Raw genomic sequence first — 26,412 nt, 5'->3', positions numbered from 1 at the left:
ATGTTAAAAATGTTCTTACTTTCATACTGTATTGTATGAAAAGTTCAAGATCAGAAACTGCAGTCGCTGGTCATCCAAGTCGTTAGGTGTCGCTGTCTCCGGTACTGCAGACACATACTATTGAGTATATTCTTTGTAAGTCATCCCAACGCTAGGTGCCGCAAGAGCAGAACATGGTCGTAACATAACTGTCTCGCTTCATTTTCCTCAGTTACACATGAGTTACTGCTGTCGCAGCCGTATTGTTAGACCTTTTTATATGTACACACTTATTTAGTTAATGTCCTCACATTTCTGACATCGGTGAGTTGAAATCACACTATCACTATAGCTTAAATAATCCTTATATGACTGTTCTGTATTGCTTTGTGGCTATGTTAGCATTACATGGTGTTAGCTAACTGTTAGCAAGCCATGTTAAGACGTATATTGCTTGCCAAACTTCTTTGTAAACATATCGTTCCTGAGATTCAAAGTCCAATCAAGCACCTTCTGAGGTTAGGGGAGTTATTATTGTTTTGCTTTGCGGTCAAGGGAGCCAACATTGGTGCAAACGGTCAAGCTAGCTATCTGCAAAACGAATTGTATTCGAGGCGTTACAGTGTTGGTGCTTGAAGTTGACAGAAACGACTAGAAAAATGTTGTTGAAAGAGTAACATTTTAGTTGAACAATGAAAAATATTGTTACGGTTAAACTCCTAAGTATTTTTAATGGAATGCCAGTCATCTTTTCATTAATGACAGTTTCCAGGTATTGGACAGGGGTACAAGGGAGTACTCATGATCAAATGTAAAGACACGCAGCATGATTATTTTCACTCTGTGTTTAGGTTATAGGGACACTGAAAGGAAACGATGTCGCTATACGATGACCTTGGTGTGGCAGCCAATGATACCAAGACTGAGGGCTGGTCCAAGAACTTTAAGTTGCTTCAGTCCCAGTTGAAGGTGAAGAAGGCAGCTCTGACACAGGCCAAGGTAAGGGCATACACAAGTACACATACATCACCTACATATAGGCGTATATGTATTAATATCAAAATCTCATGATGATACAATAATACTGCAGTATATAGTCCAAACTTGGTACAATATTTATTGTAATGCTATGCTGTATTTTCTGATTCCTTAGTTTTCAGGACTGATACTGGTCAGGATTAAGAGAGAGTAATAAATGTACATAGATTTGTGTACATATTTGATGATTTTGTTTTTGTCTGTTTGTAGACTCAGCGGACAAAGCAGTCCACTGTCCTGGCTCCTGTCATTGATCTAAAGAGAGGAGGCTCCAGTGATGAACGACAGATCATAGACACTCCTCCACACGCTGCTGCTGGACTCAAGGTCAGTTTTAACAAGTAAACCTGGTCAGTGCGTTTATGAAAGGTTATTTTTTTTCTTTTTGAACAATATGTATTTATTTATTTGCTAATATATCTTAGCGTGAGATACAGATTTAAGATATTGTTAGTAATAGAATATAGAGCAGTTTGGTAGGATTGTGAAGCAGTTGCACAGTTTTCTCAACTAAAATAAATATAAATATCCACATTGAAATATCCTGTGCGTGTGTGTTTCTGCTTGTTTCAGGACACTGTGCCCAGTGGTTTTTCCTCTGGAGATGTCCTGATCCCGTTGGCTGATGAGTACGACCCAATGTTCCCCAACGACTACGAGAAGGTGGTGAAGCGACATCGAGAAGAACGGCAGAAGCAGAGGGAGCAGGAGCGTCAGAAAGAAATCGAGGAGAGAGAAAAGTACTGCACGTTTCTTTAGCAGATATCAAACACATTATGATTCAATGTTTGAGGCAAAGTTACACAGATTAAATCCTGGAATTATTCCGCCTTTTCACTTAAAGAATCATAGAAAATTAGAAAACCTTCAGGATCCCCTGGGATATTGATGCATCTATAACCCAGAAAGTACTGTGGTATGTAGTTATTTGTTAGGTGAAATAGAAATGCAGGACTTTGATTCTGACACTTCCATGTGTTTCAGGAAAAGAAAAGACAGACACGAGGGTGGAGCTCCAAGTGGTTTCTCACGTTTCCCAACAACAGAGGAGGACTCTGATGAAGATGAGGAGTATGAGAAAGAGCGCAGGAAAAGAAGTGAGTATCTGCCACTGCTTGAATGAATGTAGTTGAAAGTAAATGTGGTCATGTATTAAAGCTTTAAATTAAAGTTAAAAATGTTCCCATTAAATAGTTTGTTTGTGTTATTGCTCACAGATGTTGTGTGTAGGTTTTCTGCTTTTGTTCAGTCTGAATCGATCAACTGCACAAGCATGCAATCCTCTGCATTTTCATTTCCTACAAACTCATTATACGATTCATACGATACATATTGTGATACACAGTTATTTTGATAAATCACCAAATCCTGCACAGAATTTACAACAGCTGCTTTATCAACCTTTACTCAACAATAGCAACAGAACAGTTTGAGCAGCATTTGCCACTTTATCAGTTCAGTAATATCTGAGTCCATACATGCATTGGCAAGATGCACCTCACACTATTCTGTCTAATTGTTGTTGTTTGTTTGTTTTTTGTGTTTTTGCTGTCTTTGTTTGTAATTTAGCATTACTGACAGTCCATCTGTTTTGTCTCTTATCTATGTCTCTCAGGTATGGGAGGAGCAGCCATCGCTCCTCCTTCATCACTTGTGGACAGAGACGGTAGGTCTTTATCATCAATCAGGTGAAAAACTGTATCAATCTGTTTCAAAACATCAGAAGAATAATACACTGTAAGAGCAGCAAAGAATTTGGCCCAGTATTAAAAATAAGGGCATCATTAGCTTTGTTGTTTTATGTCAAACTCTGCAATTTGGATTGCAATGATGTGACTAAATGTTGGTCTCATACATTATCAAACTGTCAATGAGTTTAACTCATGCAATGTGTATGTTATGATAAAGCATGTCAAGCATGTTTTTGAAATACAAAGCCCTGTTATATTTCAAGTGTAAGGTTAGGTCACACTATAAACACTTTAACCTGTCGAATTTTATTTTAATTTTATTTTAAAACTGCACACGTTTCCCTTATTTTATGGATATGTTTTAACAAATTGTTTGAGAAATAACTAGTCTCTATGGTCAAATTACCTTTGTTAAAACAATAAATCTAATGGTGGCCCAAGACTTTTGCACAGTAGATGTGCTGTTTGAAAGTGCGTGTGAATGGGTGAATGGCCGAACTGAAATGCAGATCATTTTGAGTGGTCATCAAGATGAGAAAAGAGCTACATAAATACAGACCATTTAAACAGATTGGTTGTCTTATGTGCGTGTTCAGGCCCTGCTTCATTCTCCTATGAAGATGAAGGTCGTCCACCCCGAGGCTCGAAGGCCGCCATTCCTCCACCAATGTATGAAGACTTGGAAAGGCCACGTTCACCGCCTGGACCAACCAGCTCCTTCCTGGCCAACATGGGGTGGGTGGGACAGACAAACACACAGCAATGTGTTTGTGAAAATCTGAGGTGAATTACCAAAATGTGTTCTTGTTTATTCTCATAGAGGTACAGTGGCCCATAAGATCATGCAGAAGTATGGCTTCAAAGAAGGCCAGGGCCTGGGGAAACACGAGCAAGGCCTCAGCACGGCGCTGTCTGTGGAGAAGACCAGCAAGAGAGGAGGGAAGATCATCATAGGTGATGCTGCAGAAAAAGGTATGTTTTGGGCTTGTTTGTGGCTTTTTTCTTCTTCATTTTTACTGTTCATATTCCCCTGTCATGGTGTTTTGGTCCGCTGTTTCCAGTTTTCTACCTGCCTGCTGTCAATTATTGTTAACATGTCAGTAGCATGAGTGGTGGCTTTAGCTTGAAGTATCTCCAGTGCTTCTGTTTGCATTTTGTACCATTCAGCTAAATATCTATCGACGTTCACTTCACTTTTGATCTTTTCATGTATATTTTGCACCATTTATCAGTGATGTTCTTTCAGCATCACTCTGATGTTTTACTGTGACCCTGTGTACATATTTTTTTTTTGTACTTTCTTCATTTTGTGGACATGTTTGTGTGTGTGTGACTGAGCAGCAGGCTCCAGCTTGTCAGGTGTTGCTGAGACTTCAGGCGGAGGGTTTTCAGGTTGGCCTCCATCCATTTTTTTTCTTTCCCACTCATCATTTATTCTTCATTATAGTCACTGAAATGAAAGCAGTGATGCTTTTTGTCAGTTTATACTTATTAGCTACAATATGTGACATGAGTAGAATAGATTTGCATGGTTTGTTGTTGAGAAACTGCTTTTTCCTTTTCTAATAGCTCCTTTGATTCAGATTTAACTGCATCCATCACAGATTTGAAGCCTGGCTTTTTTTACCCATTCTAGGAAATCATAGAATCCAGCTAACAAATCTTAAAGGAACAGTTTGACATTTTATACTGACACTTGAAATGTGAAACAAAATACAATTAAATATAAGACAACAGGCATGTTGTTTCATGTTTCAAAATGTCAATATCTCAATATCTCAATATCTCACAGGTCACATAACCTGGAGAGGAAATAGTTAAAAACATTTGTAATTACCTGCTGATATCAGTAAACCTCTTCTTTGTCTCTTTCTGGACACACTGACTTATTTTGGCCACTAGATGTCAGCCTCATCACTAAGTTATGTCATCAAACGTGTTAAATGTAAGAGCTTGTTATCATGATATGTTTAAATATGTGTGCTATAAAAACACCTGAATGTGTCATGGCTCCATTGAGAAAGGCCACTTATCCAGCTCCACTGACAAAAGAGCTGTGACCCATTTAAAGCAGAATAAGAACAGCACTTTAAAATACGTGACAACTGAGAATTTGTCTTTGGCTCAGCAAACACAGAATTGCATTTTTGAAATCTTTCATTTATCGCTTGTATTGAATTTAACTCCTTGTCTGAGCAATGTAATATTCAATACATTTTGTTATTGCAAACATTTAGTTGCTACATTCAGCTCACAAGCAGCCTGAGAATATGTTGAGAGGGTGAAAATGTTAAACTTTTTTTTTTTCCATTCATGTAGCTGACTCCAAGAAGTCGGATGCAAACCCGCTAACTGAGATCCTCAAAAACCCCACCAAAGTGGTCCTGCTTAGGGTATGTGTCTCTGTGTGTGTGTCTCTGTGTCTCTGTGTGTGTGTGTGTGTGTGTGTGTGTGTGTGTGTGTGTGTGTGTGTGTGTGTGTGTGTGTGTGTGTGTGTGTGTGTGTGTGTGTGTGTGTGTGATAAACTATTCCAGCAAACATTCCACAGCTAAACTGTCTCATTGTGATAGTGATATTGCTCTATCTTCCTGTGGAGACATGGACGTTTGCGCCACATTCTGCTTATCTCACTGAACTAATGCCTGATATTTCACGTTTCAATAGTCTGCCAGACTTGATACGATTGTGGTCTCAGTTCAATTGGGGGTTGCAACATTCAGGCAGTCTGAGTTTGCTTTCACACTTTCGCACTTTAGTGCAACAAACAAAACCTTTTGAATAACATATTCCCCTCCTCGCCTGAGGCGGCGCTGCTTCAAGAGTTACTGAAGGAGAAGACAAGACAAACACTGAACAAGAAAACTCGTTCATCTATTGGTTAATGCAGGGTACCCTTTATCTCTTAGTCACATTAGAACAAAACATTGCATCAAATCCTATTGGTTCTGGTTTTTTTATTTTATTTTATGCAAACATGCGACACACATGCACTGCAACAATGAGCTCAGCCATTTCTCCCCAGCTATCATTCTACACACGTGTATGTTTTGTGTTTACCCACAATGCCCTGCGTTGTAGTCCGCTTCCTGCATTTGGTTCACTTGAAGCAAACCGAGACCTATGTTTTTAGGCGGACCAGAGTTCGTTTCCTTGGTGCTCATCAGAGTTCAGTTGCGCATTCACACCTCCCCAAGCGAACCAGACTTTCCGAGCAAGTGAACTAGGATTTGATTAAGATTAGTTGATTAGTTTGCCTTCCATAGAGCCCTGCTCATAGGCTGTGTCTTATGTTTTGTCTTGCAGAACATGGTGGGCAGAGGAGAAGTGGATGAAGACCTAGAGGGAGAGACGAAAGAAGAGTGCGAGAAATACGGCAAGGTGGTCAAATGTGTCATATTTGAGGTGAGAGGAGTCAATCACGGGCCTTGACTAGATGAAGTTAAAATTATGAGACGGGACAATCTTAAGAAAACCCAACTTCTCCTCCTCAGATCGCAGAGGTTCTAGACGATGAAGCCGTCAGGATATTTCTGGAGTTTGAGAGAGTGGAATCAGCCATCAAAGGTTGGTGTATTTTTTTCTTTATTTTTATTGTCTTCATGTTTATCTCAGAATGAGGTCTCTGCAACTCTTGTGACCCCTTTCTTCTTTTTTTTAAAAAGCACGCCAACATCAGAGGTAATAATTAACACCACTGGGAAATCAACAGCAGCAGTTATCGACAGTGTGGAACTTAAATATAAACAAAAGTCTGTTACATTGAAATCAGGGTCAAAAGAGTTCATACAATGCTGATTAAACCCATCAGCTCCACATGACTATGTAACCGGGTGGAAATCCTGCATACAGGAAGTGGGTTGTTTCATATCCATAAACATTTCCTCAGTTACTGTAGGTTTGATCATTTTGCTTGACAAAGCCTGTGTTCGGAGGGAAGAAGCATAATTTCTGTTCACAAAGACCAAACTGGCAGAATAATAACATCAACAACAACAAAATCACCAGAAGGTTTGCACCGCAGCTTTAAAGTAGATTTGGGAAATAAATGAAATGTGGACCTTTTTTCGTCATCTTTCAAACATCCAGTTATCCGGTGTTATTTTAAAATTTTAAATGATGTACAGGTGCAAATGTTGTGATTCACATAATTGCGTCACTTTTGTCCCGTTATTGCATTACTGCTCGAATAATTTGGGTGAAATTGCGTCCCATTTCTTAATGAGTTGGCCCAGATCAGAAACAAGGTGAGACTTGGCTCCCGGTGGTGTTACATCACACGTGGCCTAGCAACCCTGCCGCCTCCCTTTTGGCTCCGTCAGAACCGAGCTTACGTCACAGCTCTGATAAAGCAGGACACATACCCGAAAAAATAATAATCGACGGCAGCCTGCAGCCATAAGAATACATCGATTTTAGATGTTTCCTTATGACTGCAGGCGCATCCTCATGAGCGATATGACTCCTTATAATTGCTCATTTTGTGGACCACAGCCTGCTGATAAGCTTTGGAGGTACTGCAGGTGGACCTCACCAAATTCAATAGTTCTGGAAAGAAGGATATTAAAATATATCTGATTAAATTTAGTAGTCGTGTTTTGTAATTCAAATTATAGAGGGAAAACCACCATGCATTATTGAAATAGATGGTGTGTTTGTGCATCAACAACATCAACCTCTGTCTAGACGATTGTGTTAAACACAAGAACATCACTATAAGGAATTCTTGGAAGGCGACGGATCCGAGTGGAGACTTCTGTGGCGTCTTTAGCTTTATCACTGCTTCTGTATTTGGGTACAGTCTGACCTTGAATGTCTCTCTCTGCTCTGCAGCTGTGGTGGATCTGAACGGGCGTTATTTTGGTGGGCGAGTCGTCAAGGCCTGCTTCTACAATCTAGACAAGTTCCGAGTTTTGGATCTCGGGGAACAGGTCTGATGTCTCCCTTGGAAGCGAGACAAAGACCAACAGACACTATGAAAGTGCTCCCCAACTTGTACATAAACTTCTTTATTTTTTATTTCTTATGAGCAGCAATGAAGTGTTGTAGCAACATGTTCACCTTGTAGATTATGCTTGTTTTTTCTCTCCCTGTGAAATAACCTTTATGTTGACAAAATAAAAAAAAGGTCTCAACTGTTTTGAGGCTGTTATTAGTCAGTGGACAACATCCTGGTATCTCTACTTCATAAAATTATAAATTTTGTAACTCTAAAACATAAGCAAATATCTGTCACATTTAAACCATCGACTTGACTCAACTACATGGAAGAAGTCTTGGAAAGAAATCCACTAGATAAGAACAGTGGACTGACAAAGGGTGAGAGTGCAGAAGTGGATCCAAGTGCAGAAGGAGATTGTGCAGAGGGAGTAAGGTAAGTGCAAGGACAGAAGATGCTCTTGGAAGAGCTGGGTCTTCAATTTCTCTCTTTTATCCCTGATGCAACGGCAATATATTGATAGTAAATGAGATGGCTGCTGATAGTATTGCTTGACAGAGCAATACTATAGGACGCGACATACAAATAATGTTGCATCGTTTCTGTTCACAGACAGGCATAATCATCAACAACAACAACAAAAACCACTCCAGAAGACTGTGCACTAACCCTCTGTGGATGAGCTTGCATTATCCAAGAAGCCTCATTTTCCCTCTGACATAATAAAGGCTCCACAGTAGTTTTAACACATCCCCTGGGCACTGATAGTCTTAACTTAGACCTGAAGGATTATGAGACGTACACTGGGACAGTCAACGCATCCCCAACCTCATTCAGAACTTATGTAATTGTGACAAAAAAGGGCCCAGAGGCTTGAGCGAACAACGTCAGTAGGTATCTCAGCGGAGCAGGTTTTATTTCCAATAAGAGAAATATGTGTTGAATAGGGAAACTGAAGTAAGGAGGGAGCCGTTCAGACGTTTGACCAGCTGTTGAAAGACTAATATATTCCTGTGTTATTATCGGTTCCATTTTAGTCAGAGGAATGCGTCTTGTGAAAGTATAACAGTTCACTTTTAGGTACATTCCTTCAGTTTGAGAAGCTGATATCATAAAGCACGATAAAAGCTACAATATAGAGCGACAATGAATTCCTAAAATTTGAATCAAGTGCAAAGCTCAAGATGAAATGTACATGTTGGTTTCAGGGTCAGCAGCAAGTTACAGGTGTCTGCTGTTGATCCTAAAGCAGGAGAGAGGATGTATTGTATACTGTATGTATATTTTGATTAATGGTCATCAAAATGTCATATTTTATTAGGCAGAAAAATGTCAATACAACTTTGGACGACATGACGTTTTGGTGTCATTTTGGACGACATAACATGACTTTTTCGACTGATTTTGGACGACATACTATACAATGACAATTGTGGGTGATTTTGGAAGACATACTATACTATGAAATTTTGGTGTCATTTTGGACAACATACTATACTATGACTTTTTTTACCTATTTCAGACGACATATACTTTTATACATATACTTTTTTTAACTGATTTTGGACGACATACTTTTCTTTGACAATTGGGGGTGATTTTGGACGACATAATATACTATGACATTTTTGTCACAGTATAGTAAGGCCTCTAAAAATAGAAAAAAATGTCATAGTATAGTAAGGCGTCCAAAATTTGACAAAAATGTCATAGTATAGTAAGGCGTCCAAAATGTGTCCTTACTATACTATGACATTTTTGTCACATTTTGGACACCTTACTATACTATGACATTTTTGTCTCATTTTGGACGCCTTACTATACTATGACATTTTTGTCAAATTTTCGACGCCTTACTATACTATGACTTTTTTGTCTCTTTTTTGAGGCCTTACTATACTATGACTTTTTTTAGACATTTTGGACGCCTTATTATACTATGACATTTTTGTTACATTTTGGACGCCTTACTATTCTATGACATTTTTGTCTCATTTTGGACGCCTTACTATACTATGACTTTTTTTAGACATTTTGGACGCCTTACTATACTATGACATTTTTGTCTCATTTTGGACGCCTTACTATACTATGACTTTTTTTAGATATTTTGGACGCCTTCCTATACTATGACTTTTTTGTCTCATTTTGGACGACTCACTATACTATGACATTTGTCAGTATAGTAAGGTTTCCAAAATGTCATAGTTCATAGATTGATGTCAGCTTGGCCAACATTCTCCTATCACCCGCCTCCTCAATGAAGTCCAGGGTACAGTCCAAGACTGAGCCTTCTGATCAGTCTTTTGAGTCTCTTACTGTCCCTCTCAGAGCTTCCACTGGCCCAGCAGACCACAGCTTAAAAGACCGCCGACACTACCACACCTCAGTCTCCTCAGTAGGTGGAGACAACTCTGGCCCTTCTTGTACAGGAATGGGTTGTGTGTCCACTCCAGTTTGTTGTTGATGTGAACACACACATGCTTGTACTCCTCCACAACCTCAATGTCCAAACCCTGGATGTTCACTGATGGTCTGAGGAGCCTTCCTCCTGAAATCGATTGCCACCTCCTTCGTCATGCTGGCGTTTTTGCGCAGTTGGTTCACACCAGGAAAGGAGAGAGCACTGTACCCTGCGGAGCCCTGGTGCAAACACATAATTTTTAATGTTACACATTACGTTTGTTTCGTTTGATACCTTTGTCTGTGAGAAATGGTAAACAGATTTTATTTATTTTTTTAGTCAATAACAAAAACCCTGTTTTCTTCTTTTTAATACTCTTATATGAATATAAGATATACTATATTAATATGAATCACATTTGTCTTTATTTGGACTTAATAATTAATAATTAATAACTAATTGATCAGTAAAAATGTTTTAGCATCAAAGATCCTCCTGATGAAACGAAGGCTGTGTTATTCAATGATGCAAATCTCACAATTTGTTTTGTGCCAGTAATCAGTATTGACTTCTCGTTTTTGCCTCTAGACGATGAGAACTTCTCTGGGAAATACTTCCACCTGGTAAAAGACACTTTTATGTTTTCTTAAGTGAATGATTAAAGGTCCAGTGTGTGGAGAGTTTATTGGCAGAAATGATGTATATATGTGTACGTATATGCATATACTTATACATACTACTACCTGCAAGTATGTTTGTATAAGTGTGTAATTGCTTTAAAACATTTTGTTTTTGTTTTTGTAGCTTTAAGAATAAATAAATTCACTTAAGGCCTTTTGTTATCTTGCACTGCCATGTCTGTACTACAGCCCAGATGTATGTTTCTGTTTTTGAGAAGAATTGATCTTTATGAAAGATACATATATGAAAGGTCACTGTAGTTACCTGAACTCACTTGGGAAAGGCAGGAGTGAGAGGAGTCGTCAGCTGTTTCAGTCTCACCATTAGATGTCACTAATTCTTCCACACTGGACCTTTTACATTCAGTTTGAATCATATATTACTGAGCATTAGATTGGATTTAGATTAGTTTGCAGTTTAGTTTTTTTCTAACTGCAGATTGATCCGGATGTTGACGAGGACCAAAAGAGGAACCCAGAGAGGAAGAAGTTAAAGCTGAAGGAAGTGCATCTCACCAAGCTGCTCTCCACCAAGGCAAGAGGACATCATTTTACTTTGAAACTAATGACACACTCAGTCCGGCGCTAACAGAACTTACACCAGAGATGGCGTTTTGTTTGTTTTGCCTTTACCACCAGTAACTCAGAGTTGTTTGTGTGCCCCGCACTGTGAGCTGTGAAAGACAAGAAAAGAAGAAAGGTTCACTTCACTTTATGTTACCATTACCATGATATTCACATGTGTTGTCAAAGCACAACTGCATCACCAAAGACAATCAAACGGGCCCTTAGCAACTGTAGGAAAATCACAGGTCGAAATAATCCAAGTCAGGGTCATGGCTGAGTTCCATTTAGCTTCTCCAGCTGTCCTGACCCTCATGAACTGAACAGAGCTCTCCTCACATTTAATCACTGACACATTTTTCCTGAAATGTCTTAGAATGGCTGCCGTGCTCAGGATCCAATAAACAGCAATGATAAAAAAAAACACTGAATTAAATCATATAAAGACTATAATTAATACACTGAAGGTATTATACAAAAAACTTGCTTTTGATCATCTGTCTCTCCGTCAGGTGGCCGTGCATTCGTTTGTGGAGAACCTGTTCAGGTCCATCTGGGCGATGCCACAGAGCCGAGCGCCGCATGCTGTCAAGTATTTCTTCGACTTCCTGGACACTCAGGCGGACAACATGAAGATCATGGACCCAGACGTCCTGCACATCTGGAAGACCAACAGGTATGACCAGGCTCGTCCACTCCAAAGCACAGAAGTTGAATCTGGTTTTTAGACACCTGTGTTTACTCTGGCTCACAGTTTACCGCTGCGCTTCTGGGTCAACATCCTGAAAAACCCCCAGTTTGTATTCGATATGGAGAAGAGTTCGCAGTTGGAACGCTGCCTGTCGGTCATCGCTCAGGCCTTCATGGACTCCTTCTCCCTCAGTGAGACTCAGCTGGGGAAGGTAAAGACCAAAACCAAAGAATTTAGTTTACATGAAGAAAAGAAGTCTACTCTGATGAATGTCTCCATCATTCATTCATGTACCACAGTCCTCTTTCCAGCCACTTTATTAAGTACACCTGCTCAATAGCTTGTTGATGCTAATCTGTTATCGGCCAATCACATGCCAGCAACTCTGTGCATGTGATTTTGATAAACTGCTGATCTACCAGGATTTTTACAGCATTTAATCAAACGATTCCAGGGAGAAGATCCCAGGGATTTGGGATCTCACAAAAACTTGTTTGATTTAATGCAAAAAAAAACTGGATGAGAAGACGGAATCAACTTGGCTTGTACACAAAATTATGCAGAATCTGTTTCCAGATCAACTCGTTCTCATTGGTTATTGCGGCATTCTGTTCACGCCCCAATTGTTGCTGACTTGTCTGTTAATCCCCCACATTACAGGATAATTTGGCCAGATAATCTGCATCTCGAAATGCAAAGAAACAAAGATGTTCACCTTTTTGAAATGTTGTCTTCCAGCACGCGCCCACAAACAAGCTCCTCTACGCCAAAGATATTCCCAAGTTCAAACAGGAAGTGAAGGCTTACTACAAGCAGGTCAGAGAGCAGTCGCCAATCACTGACTCTGAATTTAAGGCTTTCCTGCAGGAGGAGTCCAAGGTAAGATTCATTTGTCATGGTTCAACATTACAAAAGAGAAGGTGGCACAAGAAAGGTTGACCGTTGATTTTGATTTCAGAAACACGTGAATGAATTCAACGAAGCAGCGGCCCTCGGAGAGCTCTACAAATTCATGCTGAAATACTTCACAGAGGTCAGTTCTGTCACAATCGCTGGGCATTTTCTTTCTGCGTCCACAGTGGAACAGAATTACTGTGTATGAGACACAGTGGGTACGGAAAGTATTCAGACCCCTTTAAATTTTTCACTCTTTGTTTCATTGCAGCCATTTGCTAGAATCAAAGAAGTTAATGTACACTCAGCACCCCATCTTGACAGAAAAAAAACAGAAATGTTTGCAAATGTATTAAAAAAGAAAAACTGAAATATCACATGGTCTTTGCTGTGACACTCATATTTAACTCACATGCTGTCCATTTCTTCTGATTGTCCTTGAGATGGTTCTGCTCCTTCATTGGAGTCCAGCTGTGTTTAATTAAACTGATTGGACTTGATTAGGAAAGACACACACACCTGTCTGTATAAGACCTTACAGCTCACAGTGCATGTCAGAGCAAATGAGAATCATGAGGTCGAAGGAACTGCCCAAGGAGCTCAGAGACAGAACTGTGGCAAGGCACAGATCAGGCCAAGGTTCCTAAGAGCACAGTGGCCTCCATAATCCTTAAATGGAAGAAGTTTGGGACGACCAGAACTCTTCCTAGATCTGGCCGTCCAGCTAAACTGAGCAATAGAGGGAGAAGAGCCTTGGTGAGAGAGGTAAAGAAGAACCCAAAGGTCACTGTGGCTGAGCTCCAGAGATGCAGCAGGGAGATGGGAGAAAGTTCCACAAAGTCAACTATCACTGCAGCCCTCCACCAGCCGGGGCTTTGTGGCAGAGTGGCCCGACGGAAGCCTCTCCTCAGTGCAAGACATATGAACGCCTGCAGAGAGTTTGCCAAAAAACACATGAAGAACTCCCAGACTGTGAGAAATAAGATTCTCTGGTCTGATGAGACCAAGATTGAACTTTTTGGCGTTAATTCTAAGTGGTATGTGTGGAGAAAACCAGGCACTGCTCATCACCTGCCCAATACTATCCCAACAGTGAAACATGGTGGTGGCAGCGTCATGCTATGGGGGTGTTTTTCAGCTGCAGGGACAGGACGACTGCTTGCAATTGAGGGAAAGATGAATGCGGCCAAGTACAGAGATATCCTGGAAGAAAACCTCTTCCAGAGTGCTCAGGACCTCAGACTGGGCCGAAGGTTCACCTTCCAACAAGACAATGACGCTAAGCACACAGCTAAAATAATGGAGGAGTGGCTTCAGTACAACTCTGTGACCATTCATGACTGGCCCAGCCAGAGCCCTGACCTAAACCCAATTGAGCATCTCTGGAGAGACCTGAAAATGGCTGTCCACCAACGTTCACCATCCAACCTGACAGAACTGGAGAGGATCTGTAAGGAAGAATGGCAGAGGATCCCCAAATCCAGGTGTGAAAAACTTGTTGCATCATTCCCAAGAAGACTCATGGTTGCACTAGCTCAAAAGGAGCTTCTACTCAATACTGAGCAAAGGGTCTGAATACTTATGACCATGTGATATTTCACTTTTTCTTTTTTAAATAAATTAATACATTTTTTTTTCTGTCAAGATGGGGTGCTGAGTGTACATTAATGAGAAATAAAATGAGCTTTTTTGATTTTAGCAAAAGGCTGCAATGAAACAAAGAGTGAACAATTCAAAGGGGTCTGAATGCTTTCCCTACCCACTGTAAAACCCTTACATGATGTTGATGATTTACCACACAAGCCGTTTCCAAACCCACACGCTTTCTTTTCACTCATGTTCAGTTGACATCTGTGCTGACACCTTCCAATCACACAGTTTGACACTTGAGAATGTAATCAGTCTATTTGGATCAGGTTTTGTCTGCAAAGGGGGGGAAGAAGGTTATTTTATTTAGGCTGAATTAATTGGAGCAGTGTTTTCCAAACTAGTTATATGGGGATCCACTTTTTAAAGAAAACAAACAACACCATTCAATAGAAATTATTTCTAATTTCTGTGATGCCAAATATTATATATACTGTAGGTAAAACAGCCATTTACAGGAGATACAGTACTGTGCAAAAGTCTCACTACTATAACCTGAAGTAAACTGCATAAATATCAGAGATTTAAATGATATAATTTTAGTTTTGCCAAAACAATAACACTGTAATGCAGATCAACTACATTTTGTTCATGACTCAGAAGTTTTGTTATATTATGCTAGATGTGATGAGTTACATGTGACTGCATCAAAGGAAGTGTGTTTGAGAATCTGTAGCCTTCAGTTAACGTCAAAACTTACAGATGTTTAGTTTGTTCACTGTGGTCTATTTTTAAAAACATGGTGGTCTAAAATGGATCAATCTGGGGTCATGAAAAACAACAATTCATGCCGTGAAACGATTGTCAATTAATTGTTTCTCAATTTCTGTTAAATTGTAAATTGTAAAAAAGATTGATTTAATCTATCTCTTTAACAATATGACAGATAAATCAGGCACAGCTGAGGCTTCATCAGTCTTGTGATTTCAGGCTGAATCATTCCTGAAATCTCATGACAAGCATTTAAAAAAGTAACAGTGGATGTATATAAAGAACAACTGTGTTGTTATGAACAACAGCTGGTCCCGTCGCACCCATGATGAATCTGTTAGTGGCAGGAAATAAGATTTTTAGCTTTGTTTCCTGTTCGTGTGAAATATGTCACAATTGGGGCAACAGCCTTGCTTCACAGAGGGCTTCATGTTGTCCCCGTGTTTCAACTGCACTCTGAATGGATGTGCACTTTGAAGCAGAGGCTTCAAATTTTGCTAAGGAAACAAAATAGATTCTGATGCATAAAGAGGAAATGGTAGACTGAGTGGAGAGTAAAAACCACCATAGGTTTCTGACTTGCTTAAGTCTGAATGGAGGAGTCCTCGGTTTGTTGCACTCAGTGTTTTTGTTTTTTCATTGGAAGGACTGATTTGAAATTGCTGTCCTTTGGATTTGTTTTCCCACAGATACTAGATAAACTGAACCAGAATGGCGCCCCTGCTGAGCTGATTGAGCAAGTGCATCAAGTCAAAAACTTGTTTGATGGATTAAAGAGCTGCTCTTGGAGCTGAGCTGTCTGAAGATCTGACAGTGACAAGCTGTCACGTGACCAGAGAAGAGACTATAGGCAAGCATATATCATCCTCCCCTGCATGGAGATGAAGGTATCAGGTATGTTTCAATGCACAGTGAGGTTGAGCTACGGTTGAATGATGCAGCCGCCTCTGCTCCGTTAGCATTTGGCAGGGACTTATTGCCATTCCTTTCACCTTGTATTTTAATTCTGACAGTTTAGATGTATCCTTGTCTGGATTTAGTTTTTCTTCGGTGTACTAGCTTCTTCTCTTAATTCAGTGACAAACTGGAACATGCAATTTAGGCCAATTTGGATCCAGTTGAACATATACATGTAGAAATACTCCCAACATAAATTGTGTTTGTAAGTCTGACTGACCATGTTTAATTATCTTAATTTATAACATGCATATGTGCTAAATGAAGAAAAACTTCATATCATTGCTCAATTTTATTGAATATGTGCTAAAAACATTATTGCTATCGTGTAAAAAAACAAAACACATTTCATGATGTGCAAAAGGGGAGGTAGTATCATAGGTCAGGCTGCAGAGCAGGGTCTCTGTCTCTCTGCCCCAGTGATCCCAGTTCTTCCAGCTGTTGCTCCTGAGCACTTTCCAGATCTTCAATCCTCCTTCGCAGCATAGACAGTTCCCTCTGATTCTGCTCCATCTGCAGTAAAACAGGAAGAGACATGATCGTTATTACGGCCGCACATCCCAACAGCACTGGCAAGTTGTTTCAAATTTTAAAATATTGAAGTTGACATGTTGCTGACTAATTGTCACCACTTGCTGGTTGCGCATCTTCACAGTATCACTCACGTTCTACGTTTGTGTCCATCCTCACTAAAAACATCTGTCGTCTTTAGATGAGAAAAGAGGGCAACGTGGGCTAAGCTATGCTCGAGAGACCAACCCTAATACTTGCAGCTGTGTTTTCATTATGGCAGAGTTTGGTGCAGCTCCACCTTGACCTTACCAAACTGAACCGTTTCAATAATTAGTGCCTTATACACTTAGAAACATACTCACCTGTTAGTAAATCATAATGTTGCCCATTGGACCTTTAAGTAGCATCAAAAAGGTCTAATTTAGGAGGAATAAAATATGAAATTATTGCTTCTGAGTAAGAACCAATTAATGTTTTTATATGGTCAACCACAGCTGCTCCACAAATGTGTTTTCATGTTAGTTATTGAAATCTTTGGTGTTTGAAGGACCCCAGAGAGAGGTGTGTTGTTTCATGTGGTTTTGGTGAAGTATTTTTGCTATGTTATGTTTGCTGCATTCTGGACTGTTTCCTATTTCTGTGGATGTAGCCTTAATCTCTGTGCGTCTGCTGTGTTTACCGGGATGTTGGATAACGGCCTCTCAGTCCCAGGCTGGAGGAACGGGTTGGGTGAGGATGTGAGGAAGGCAGGATGACCAGCGCTGAAAGGAACCTGGCCGCCCAGTAGGAGGCGCTGAAACTCGTTGTGTCGCTGCTGCAGCTCTTTGAGCCGTCTCCTGAGCTCAGCTTGTTCTTTAGAGAAGGATGAACGACTGGGAAAAGGGAGGAAAATTAAGTTTTAAGTTAATTAAATATTTAATTTGGGCCTCCTCTTCATTGGAAATGTATCATTTAACAGCTACAATCACATGTTACTCAGACAACTGGAACTTAATGATCCAGACAGTTTAACGTGATTCTTTCATTCATACAATGACAGTTGATTTTCTTACTTTTTGGCTGCAGCGACTGCCAGTTCCAGTTCCTCTATCTTTGCCTTCAGTAACTGGATTTTATCCTGAAGTCTCTTCTCTTTGTCCTCAGTCTGGGTTTTCCTCTGAACAACACAAAAGGTGTGATGTTGCAAACACTTTGTAGACATGTGAAACTGACAGGCCACTTATGGTAAATTCAGTGTCTGCATACAAATGTTAAAGCTGTCATCCGTCCATATTAGCGACATTAGAGCCCAATATAGTCCAAAAAATATCATACTGCCACTATTCTAACAGATACAGTGATGATTCTACACTGGTTAAAATACAAATGGTCCGTCACAAAATGGCAATTATCACCAATTAGTGACCTCACCTTACCTAAACCTCATCAGCTCTGCTGATATGTAAGTGCAGGGTGTAGGGAGCAGCAGTACCTTCTTCTGGGCCGACGCTGCTCTCTGCAGCTTCTCTTTGACCTGAGAATATTTCTGCTGCAGCTCAGATATTCGCTCCTGCAGCTCGTGTCTCTCCTCCAACCACTCAACCTGGCGGCTCTCCAACATCCTGGACAAACATACAGGTGTTTCAAGCGTGAGGAAATCCATACCTTATGTTGTGTTAGATTTAACTGAAGACAGATGTACCTCTCGGCTTCATGCTGACTCTTCTCACTCTGAACTCGGGTCGTCTTCAGCTCATCCTTGACTCTGTCCAGTGTTTGTCGGAGGCGCTGGTTCGTCTCCAGCAAGTCACTTTCAGAGTGCGACAATGTCCCGAGTTGGACACCAAGCTCTTCTTTCTTCTGTGGAGTCAAACAAAACTTTGGGAAAAGTGTCTTTCTTTTTTTTTCTTTTTACAGCGCCACATACAGGCCTGGCATATATAGTTGATTTATTTAGTAATTGTGGTTCACTTTGAGTTGCCATGTGTATGAATAGTGCTATACAAATAAACTTGCCTTGCCTTCTACTGTAAATACATCTCTTTGATAAACTATGAATTTTTCATGATGTATCAGAAATGTAATTCCTGCAGTTATTTATTTTTCAATGTTTGTCTTGATCTCACCTGCTGTAGCTCAGCAACCTCTGCTTTCAGTCGCTCCAGATCCTCCAGCTGTGAGCTCTGCTGCTGAACTCTGCTTCTGTGTATCAAATAAAAACATCACATTTAATGCCACCATGCAGAGAAGCTCATTGTATGTCTTTTTTTTTTTTTTGCACAAATGGATAAAACATCTTCTGTACTGTGCTGCTACAAAATTGGAGGAACAAAGAGCTCAGTGTGTTGAGTAAGTCTTTATCGGCTCGTTTTGAAAGTTGACCTCTGTGCTTCAGTTTCTGTTCCGTCAAGTGTGTGTGTGTGTAAACAGGAACAGAAACTGAGTTAAAGAGACTGAAATAGTAATAGAGATACCGTTTATTATAACATCTCACATCCTCCAGTCTTCTTTCAGTTCCATCTGTTAAACATACTAAAAACTGGTGGGTGCATGTTTAATGTTTGTTGGTTTTTAAGATTTGGGTTCAGGTAACGTTGGGTTGTGAAGAAACTGACCTCAGGTTCTGCACTTCTCTGCGAGCAGACTCCTCGCCTTGTTGAGCACTACGGACTCTATCCTCCCACTCCTCCTTCTGGGCATGATCTGCAGCATCCTGCAGCGCCCTCTGCTGTTCCAGTGTGGCAAGACGGTTCTCCAACTCCAACCTCACAACACAAACCAGAGGGGAACGCATACAATGCTTATTTCTACACCAAAAATGGCTTAAAAGGGGTTCATTTATTCTATAATGATATATTGTAATGTTGAGTTGACTTTTCCTTCACCAATATGGTACTTATGACTTCATAGTAAACGTTAAAATATATTCCACTTAGCGGGAAAACACTGTCAGGGGACAGCAGTGTCCTTTTTCCTTCTCAACCATTCATATAAAAAAGGTGATTCTCACTTTTCCTCGTGTAGCGCTGCCGTCTTGCGGAACTCCTCCTCACGGGCAAACTGCACCTTCTTAACCATTTCCCTCTCCTTGTCCACCAGAGCGTCTTTGTGTCGCTCCACTGTAGCTTTTAGCACGTCCACATCAGCTTGCAGAACTGAAAAACACAAAGTACTGTCAGTGTCTGAGTGCATTGGATATAAACACTCCAGAGTTAAATGTACAGTGGCAAGAAAAAGTATGTGAACCCTTTGGAATGAGCAAGTAAATATTCAGTGGTGGTGGAAAATCTATGTTTCTATTCCTTGCCTTCATGCCTTCATCTTAAGAGGGAAAGAAACTTCAGTGTGGACAACACACTGAGTTGTTTTTTTTATTATATACACAGTATATAACAAATGTAAGACAGAGCAAAAAGGACAACATATAACTGTGATCTTAAAGATCCAGTATGTAACATTTAGGAGGGTCTATTGGCAGAAATGGCATATAATGATGTTCATGTAAGTGTATGACGACTTAAAAAAACGGTTTAGCTTCATAGCCTTTAAATAAGCCATTTGATATGTATTTTAAGCGAGGTCCACCATCTTGAGTTGTCATGTTTGTAAAGCAGCTAGAGCAGGCACTGCACCTTGAAGCGGAAGGTTACTTTGCAAATGAACTGCTCCACATCAATGAAGGAGGAGGAAACAGGAGACAGTGGAGTGGCCTCACTAAGTCTTACACACTGAACCTTGAAGTAAGTATGCTTTTACATTTAGCAGGATAAAGGGAAATGATAAATAAATAAATAAGGTTTTAAGGTGAGGTTGCGTGGGAGACTGATGACAAAGGTCTGCAAACTAAGATGCTGCGTTAGTATGAACCTCAATAACTCAAAAGTGAAAAGATCCAAACCATCTATCTGTCCGTGCAGTGTGTCTCGCTCCTTCTCCAGCTCTGCTTTAGAGCGGGTGCACTCTAGTTTGACACTGGCCAAATCCAGCTTGTGTGAATGCTTCAGACTTTCAACCTGAAAACCAGAGAACAGAGAAATCAGGAAGCAGCATCATCCACGTCTACCAGATGCTGTCAGCAAAAACATCTCATTCTGCTTTCACCCACAATGTCTGCCTATAGTCTTTGGTCAAACCTCTATGATGATTGTACGAATCACAGGCCTAGATGAGTAACATTGACTGTAGCTGGAGTTGTTTTTTGTTCTTTGGTACAATTACTATCTACTTTAGACTTTGTCAGGAGAAGATTCAGTTATTTACAGCTTCAAATCACACATGTGGGTAAGTGAGACATTAGATGAAGTATCTATAAAGGATTTTAACAAGGCTCAGTGGATTGTAGGTGCAATCCTCTCCTACCACCAAATACATTTTAATACATGCTATAATGGAAATTTAAAGAGCCAATCAACAAGTAAACACATGAAACCTGGAGAGAAAAACGGTTTCATGTTTCCCAAAGAAGGGGCTGTTCACTTGTTCACATGCACTATTTGAGAAAGGATTGCTGGTTGAGGTCGCAGATTATGGATTATGAACATTTAAAAGTATAGTGTGTACGATCTGGCAACATCTACTGGTGAAGTTGAAGCTGAACATCTCTCACCTCACCCTTCCCTTCCAAGTGTGTTAGCTTTCTATGGTAGCATTCAGTTAGCATTAAAACTCAAAAGTGTTATGTTTGCCCAATATGCTGCCCTCTGTCTGACGTAAATATAATAGGTAGTTTGTGGCAATGAAAACAATAATTAAGATTCAGAAAAAAAAAAACAGTATCATCATTTTACTTACATTTCTTCCAACTAGAAATAAATGTATGTAGGTCCAGTGTGTAAATCATACACACTGGACCTACAAAACAATCTGTATCAACGGGAACCAGACAAAGCTCCATTTCAGTGAATAAAACATGCCACATGTCCAGCGTACCTCTCGGGAGAGGGAGTTGACCTCTCGCTCAGCTTTGTGCAGTCGACCTGTGAGCTGGCTGTTCTGCTCATGGCTCTGATGAAGCTCGCTCTCCATGCGCTCAAATTGAAGGCGCAATGACTGACGCTCCACCTGTAAAAACAATAACCAACAACATTACCAAAAAAGTTTTTTTTTTTTTCTTTTTTAAATCATCCAACAGGTAAGTTTCACCTTTGTACCAGCAAAAAACAAAGTTAAAGCAGATAAAACAGATTGCAGTTTATATGCAAACATGACTTGAAGCTGTGGACTCACCTCCAGTGACTTCACTGCAGCCTGAGACTCAGACAGCTGTCGGATCTGGATACGCTGGACGCTCTCTGCCTGCTGACCCGAGTTTTCTTTCAGGGCTCGAAGCTCGGCCACTTCCGCCTCCAGCCCCTTAAGCCGCAGGTGGAGCTGGGCTTTCTCTCTCAGCAGAGCCTCCACTCGTTTCCCATCACGCAGTGGATCAGAGCTCTGGTACTGAGACACCAGGTCCTTCCGATCATTCTCCAGACGACACAGCTGTTAAACATGATGTTGAATATTTTATGTTTTATTTTTTCTCATTTTCACTGGTATTTATAATCATGAATCAATATCGCACCTCTGCCTCATATTGAATCCTCCTCTCCTCCAGTACCCGAGCGTGTTCTTCTTTTTGGTGGTCAAACTGGGACTTGATGAAGACGTAGTCATATCGCAGCTTGTTGAAATCAGACCTGTACTTCTCCGTCTCCTGTGAAGAATCCCAAACATAAAAGATTAGCCAAATATTAGTAAGAGGAGAGAGGGAGCAATCAAGAAAACAAACAGAGATTAACTGCTATTCACTTAAAAAAAACAAAACTTAGGACACTATGTTGAATCTGTTTTTTATCCAAATAGATTACCAATATGACAGAAAACCAGACACAGAACAGAAGCTCTGTCAGTCACCCCCTATTTTCCTCTCACCCCAACCATCCAGGGCAGAAGCTGCACACCTTCGAGTCGTTCTGTCAGAGAGTTCTTCCTGTTAAAAAGGAGTTTTTCTCTCCACTGTTGCCTAGTGCTTGCTCTTCATGTGAACGGTTGGGCTTCTTTTTTCCTTGCGTTACTGCGCAAGATGTCTTATAATATTTGATTAGGCTTGATTGGTCACTATAAAACATTTCTCAAGAAAAGTGCTATTTAAATAAAGTTTATTATTATTATGTTTACATGACATTAGGGAAAACAATGTACCGTATTATTGTGTTAGTCTGTCACTGTTGATATGTAAAGGCCTTCAGTCTGACATTAAAGGGGACATATTATACCCTATTCCCCCATTAAAATAGTTCCCTGGTGTCCTAATGAACATGTCAGTGACATGCCTTGGTCAAAATACCATAAGGATGAAGCACCATAGCAGTTCAATAACCCTGCTAAACCCGCCCCTTTCAGAACGCTTGTTTTTTCGTGCATGGTCCCTTTATATGCAAATGAGACACAGGCAAACACACACCCACTTCTTCCAGGGGGTTTCTGATTTGTCCTCTTTACAGCACTCACTCACTCACTCAGATCCTGTTCCCTCTGCCCCATTCCTCTCCCCCTCCCTCCACTAGTTCTCTGACAATATCAACATGGCAGTGTGCGCGGAAAACAGCGAGAGTGCCGTCACAGGAAGAGACACACGACATAAGGATCGAGCCAAATCATAACTCTAAATCAGTTAAAAACACTTAGGGACAGCTGATCGCCAGCACTGATTGCCAGCGGCGAGCTGCATAAACTGCCACTGTATGTGACTGTATCAGACTGAGTCTGTGCTCTGGTCATGGAGGACGAACTGAACAAATATTTTTAATTAGGACGTGTCAGAATTGTCAGTTATGAGCTCTATTTGACCTTTTCTTAAAAATGTGTGTGTTTGTACGTCGGTGAAATACTGTCGCTGACTAAATACGGCGGTACGAAGTGGTACGAACACACGTTTGCTGACTTTATCCGGCACATAAGCTTCAAATATAAAATATATCCACTGGACACAAATCCTCTGAGGCTGGAAGTTTGTGTAAAACACTGTGCTCCACTGTACAGCCACGAACAGCTCTTCCTCCCTCGCCTGCACTCTTGCAGGGACAAGGTGGAGCTCTCGAAGTAAACTTACTGGTGGGTGGTAACAGTCGCGGTGAAATGCGCATGCTGCCGTCATAAGCGCAGGGAATTCAAATTCGCGTGTTTTACCGCCTATACTTACACTAAGGGGGACCACAAAAACATGACTGAGTATTCTTTTTCCACACTTTGGCGACTGGTAGGGCCTCCAGAGTCCCAAATATAAGTATTTAAATGGTTAAAAAGTAGATTTTGCATAATATGTCCCCTTTAACATTTTGTGATGAAATAAATAAATATTCATACTAACCTCCTCCAGTTTGATGAACCTCTCTCTGAGTGGAGCCTCCATCTCTTGCTGCACCTGAGCTCTAAGCAACTCCAGTCGCTGAGGAGTCATCACCTATTCAGCAAACGCAATCACAATGCTTGTTTCCAAAAAAACCAAAACAGACTTAGGTGCAACTTACAAAATAAATAAATGTATCTGTTTATTAATCTAATGTTTTGGACAGTTGCAGAGACAAGAAGAGATATATATCCTTCTCTTCTCTTGATCAAAGCATACCTGCAGTCGAAGCTCCTCTAGCTCCCTGGACTTGTCCACCATCTCTGCTTGCAGCTCAGCATACATCAGCTGAAGTTTCTCCTGCTGAGTCTGCCGGTCGCTCAGTAGGCGCTTCAGTTCTACCTGCGCCTGCGTGAAGTCATCCTGCAGACTGTGTGTGTGTGTGGGGGGCATTTGGACAGAGAGAACCTGTGTATCATTCGTTCTTTTCATATTCAATTGAGATTCCAAAATTGAAAAATGAAAAAAACGGTTAGTTATTTAATTATAATTATATTTTATTATTATTATATTTAATTAATATTATAATTATAATTCAGAATTCTACTGCTCACTCAAACATCTTTTAGCTTTGTCCCATATATTATGGCTGCAACTAACGATTATTTGATTAATCAAGAAACCTGTCTGTCGATTAATCAAGTAATCGTTTGGTCCATAAAATGTCAGAAAATATTGATCAGCGTTTCTCAAACCTAGAAAAGGATGATTTTCTCAAATGTCGTGTTTTGTTCAAAAGCTATTCTGTTTTAATGATTTATTTGTGATATGGAGCAAAGAAACCAGACAATATTCACATTTAAGAAGCTGAAAAATCAACATAGTTGATGATTAATTTAGTAATCGATTAATCAAATAATTGTTTCAGCCCTACCATAAATACACAAAAAGACAAAAAGAAACTCATGAAAATATATTGTATGTAGCTTTACCTTTTGTGTTCAGCCTTTAACGTCTCATAGTTGGTCCTGTGGTTTTCACATTTCATCCTCTCATCGATAAGCATTTTTTGCAGCTCCATCTCCGCTCCCCCCAGCCCAGCAGACAGCCCCAATAACGCTGCAGACCTCCCCATCCCAGGCTCCAGGTTGGGGATGAAATCCGCTGACTGGCCAAGGGTGGACGAGGTCATCTCACCTTTGCAGACAAGGGTCAGAGAAGGGTGATAAATAAAACACAGCAAAACACATATGTGTCTAGTCTCTATAAAAGCGGGGGGAATAAAGGTTATGAGTCCTCAGAGAGAAAGACTATCAGTGCTTTCTCTCTGTGTATGTGTGTGGTGCATATAGTGAACAAGATGAAGTCAGACACTGTTGACAGTAACCATGGTGGCTTTAAGAAGAGTCCCCAGCTACTCTCAGCCTCTCAGTAGTCAAGAGAAGACTCTCGGTCAACCTCAAGTGATTAGCTCTCTGGTTGCTGAATATGTTGTGGATACACAGACTGAGATTAATTAAAACTTACATTGCAGCCAAGCCATGTACCTAGTGCCTGGTTTGAGGATCAAAACTGTTTACTTCCGTTTCTTCTTCATTCCTCTTTCTACACTTCGCGTTTGAGAAAAATCTGAAAAGAAAACAAACACATGAAGTGTTTGGTTGGTGATGGTATTCGAAAATTGCTGATACTGCTCGTAATGCCTTTGATTCGAACAAGAGCCGCTACCTTAGATCTTCAGGTGTAAGCAAAAGCGGATTTGAATGTGGCGCTCTGTGGCCCACGACGTCAAATGCTAAGTAGCCTATTAGCTGCTTCGGTGCGCCCGTTATCGGACATACTCGGCCTGCCTTCGTTAACAAATACTTTGCACAAGCTGTCACTGCCACGGTCCAAACGTTACTGTTTCCTTTTTATCTAATCACACGTTACACAAATTACACTTAAATTCCGAGCGCCTTAACACGACTGGCAAGCTAGCTATAGCTACAACTACACTCCAAAATAGTAAACTTTAGCACAGCTTGATGTTGCTTACACACAGAGCTAACATGTACAAGCTGGCGCGCGTTTTCTTCGCCCCGAAAATGCGAAACGTGACCGTGTACAGTATTTTAATGTTTGCTATGCGTGTTAAATTTTTCTTTCGAAAGTCATTTACCTTTTTAAGCGCATGACTTATTTCTTTACAGCGTGTTGCCTGCGTTTCTAACGAACGCTAGCAGATGGCTAATCAGTGCAAACTACAAGCTGTGGGATCTTGGGAATATTTTCCCAGAGTGCATTTCTCGCTATAAGGTTTGTCCATCCATGGGTACATTTAATTAAATCCGCATTATTGGTCTAATTTGGCGCGTGCATATGAATACAATTCCCCAGTTTTAATGTTTTACTCGCATAA

At 40.5% G+C, this 26,412-nt stretch overlaps 3 protein-coding genes across 6 annotated transcripts; 2 read left to right on the top strand and 1 right to left on the bottom strand.

Moving 5' to 3' along the window:
* The first annotated feature begins 178 nt into the window (after window positions 1–178).
* rbm17 (RNA binding motif protein 17) lies at window positions 179–7,872 on the top strand. 2 transcript variants are annotated; one of them, XM_044020179.1, is made up of 13 exons: window positions 179–303; window positions 831–978; window positions 1,228–1,344; window positions 1,591–1,757; window positions 2,002–2,114; window positions 2,633–2,683; window positions 3,305–3,443; window positions 3,529–3,680; window positions 4,050–4,100; window positions 5,028–5,101; window positions 6,012–6,110; window positions 6,200–6,272; window positions 7,539–7,872. In XM_044020179.1, the coding sequence occupies exons 2-13, from the start codon at window positions 856–858 to the stop codon at window positions 7,640–7,642; spliced, it is 1,263 nt and encodes a 420-aa protein (XP_043876114.1). In that variant the 5' UTR covers window positions 179–303; window positions 831–855; the 3' UTR covers window positions 7,643–7,872. The 2 variants fall into 2 exon arrangements, with proteins under 2 accessions (XP_043876114.1, XP_043876115.1); XM_044020180.1 differs by lacking the exon at window positions 4,050–4,100.
* Window positions 7,873–10,533: 2,661 nt separating this feature from the next.
* LOC122766432 (plexin-C1-like) lies at window positions 10,534–16,404 on the top strand. The gene is made up of 7 exons (XM_044021277.1): window positions 10,534–10,671; window positions 11,168–11,263; window positions 11,805–11,968; window positions 12,047–12,194; window positions 12,722–12,862; window positions 12,942–13,016; window positions 15,925–16,404. Exons 3-7 carry the CDS (start codon window positions 11,853–11,855, stop codon window positions 16,027–16,029), a joined length of 585 nt encoding a protein of 194 aa, XP_043877212.1. The 5' UTR covers window positions 10,534–10,671; window positions 11,168–11,263; window positions 11,805–11,852; the 3' UTR covers window positions 16,030–16,404.
* A 65-nt stretch (window positions 16,405–16,469) lies between these two features.
* cep83 (centrosomal protein 83) lies at window positions 16,470–26,291 on the bottom strand. Of its 3 annotated transcripts, XM_044021274.1 has the most exons (17): window positions 25,740–26,286; window positions 25,539–25,640; window positions 25,004–25,208; window positions 24,291–24,441; window positions 24,033–24,125; window positions 22,245–22,376; window positions 21,911–22,162; window positions 21,614–21,745; window positions 20,583–20,697; window positions 19,695–19,839; window positions 19,300–19,449; window positions 18,811–18,886; window positions 18,387–18,544; window positions 18,177–18,306; window positions 17,758–17,861; window positions 17,385–17,577; window positions 16,470–16,705 (listed from the first exon to the last, which is right to left on the bottom strand). In XM_044021274.1, exons 2-17 carry the CDS (start codon window positions 25,552–25,554, stop codon window positions 16,568–16,570), a joined length of 2,190 nt encoding a protein of 729 aa, XP_043877209.1. In that variant the 5' UTR covers window positions 25,555–25,640; window positions 25,740–26,286; the 3' UTR covers window positions 16,470–16,567. The 3 variants fall into 3 exon arrangements, with proteins under 3 accessions (XP_043877209.1, XP_043877210.1, XP_043877211.1); XM_044021275.1 differs by lacking the exon at window positions 25,539–25,640 and having other exon boundaries at window positions 26,173–26,285; XM_044021276.1 differs by lacking the exons at window positions 16,470–16,705; window positions 17,385–17,577; window positions 17,758–17,861; ... (1 more) ...; window positions 18,387–18,544; window positions 18,811–18,886 and having other exon boundaries at window positions 19,404–19,463; window positions 25,740–26,291.
* Between the last annotated feature and the right edge of the window lie 121 nt (window positions 26,292–26,412).

This window comes from Solea senegalensis, linkage group LG3 (genome assembly GCF_019176455.1).
Source record: "Solea senegalensis isolate Sse05_10M linkage group LG3, IFAPA_SoseM_1, whole genome shotgun sequence".
NCBI lineage: Eukaryota > Metazoa > Chordata > Actinopteri > Pleuronectiformes > Soleidae > Solea > Solea senegalensis.
The sequence above is the reverse complement of the archived record's forward strand: the minus strand, read 5'-3'. Positions and strand labels throughout refer to the sequence as shown.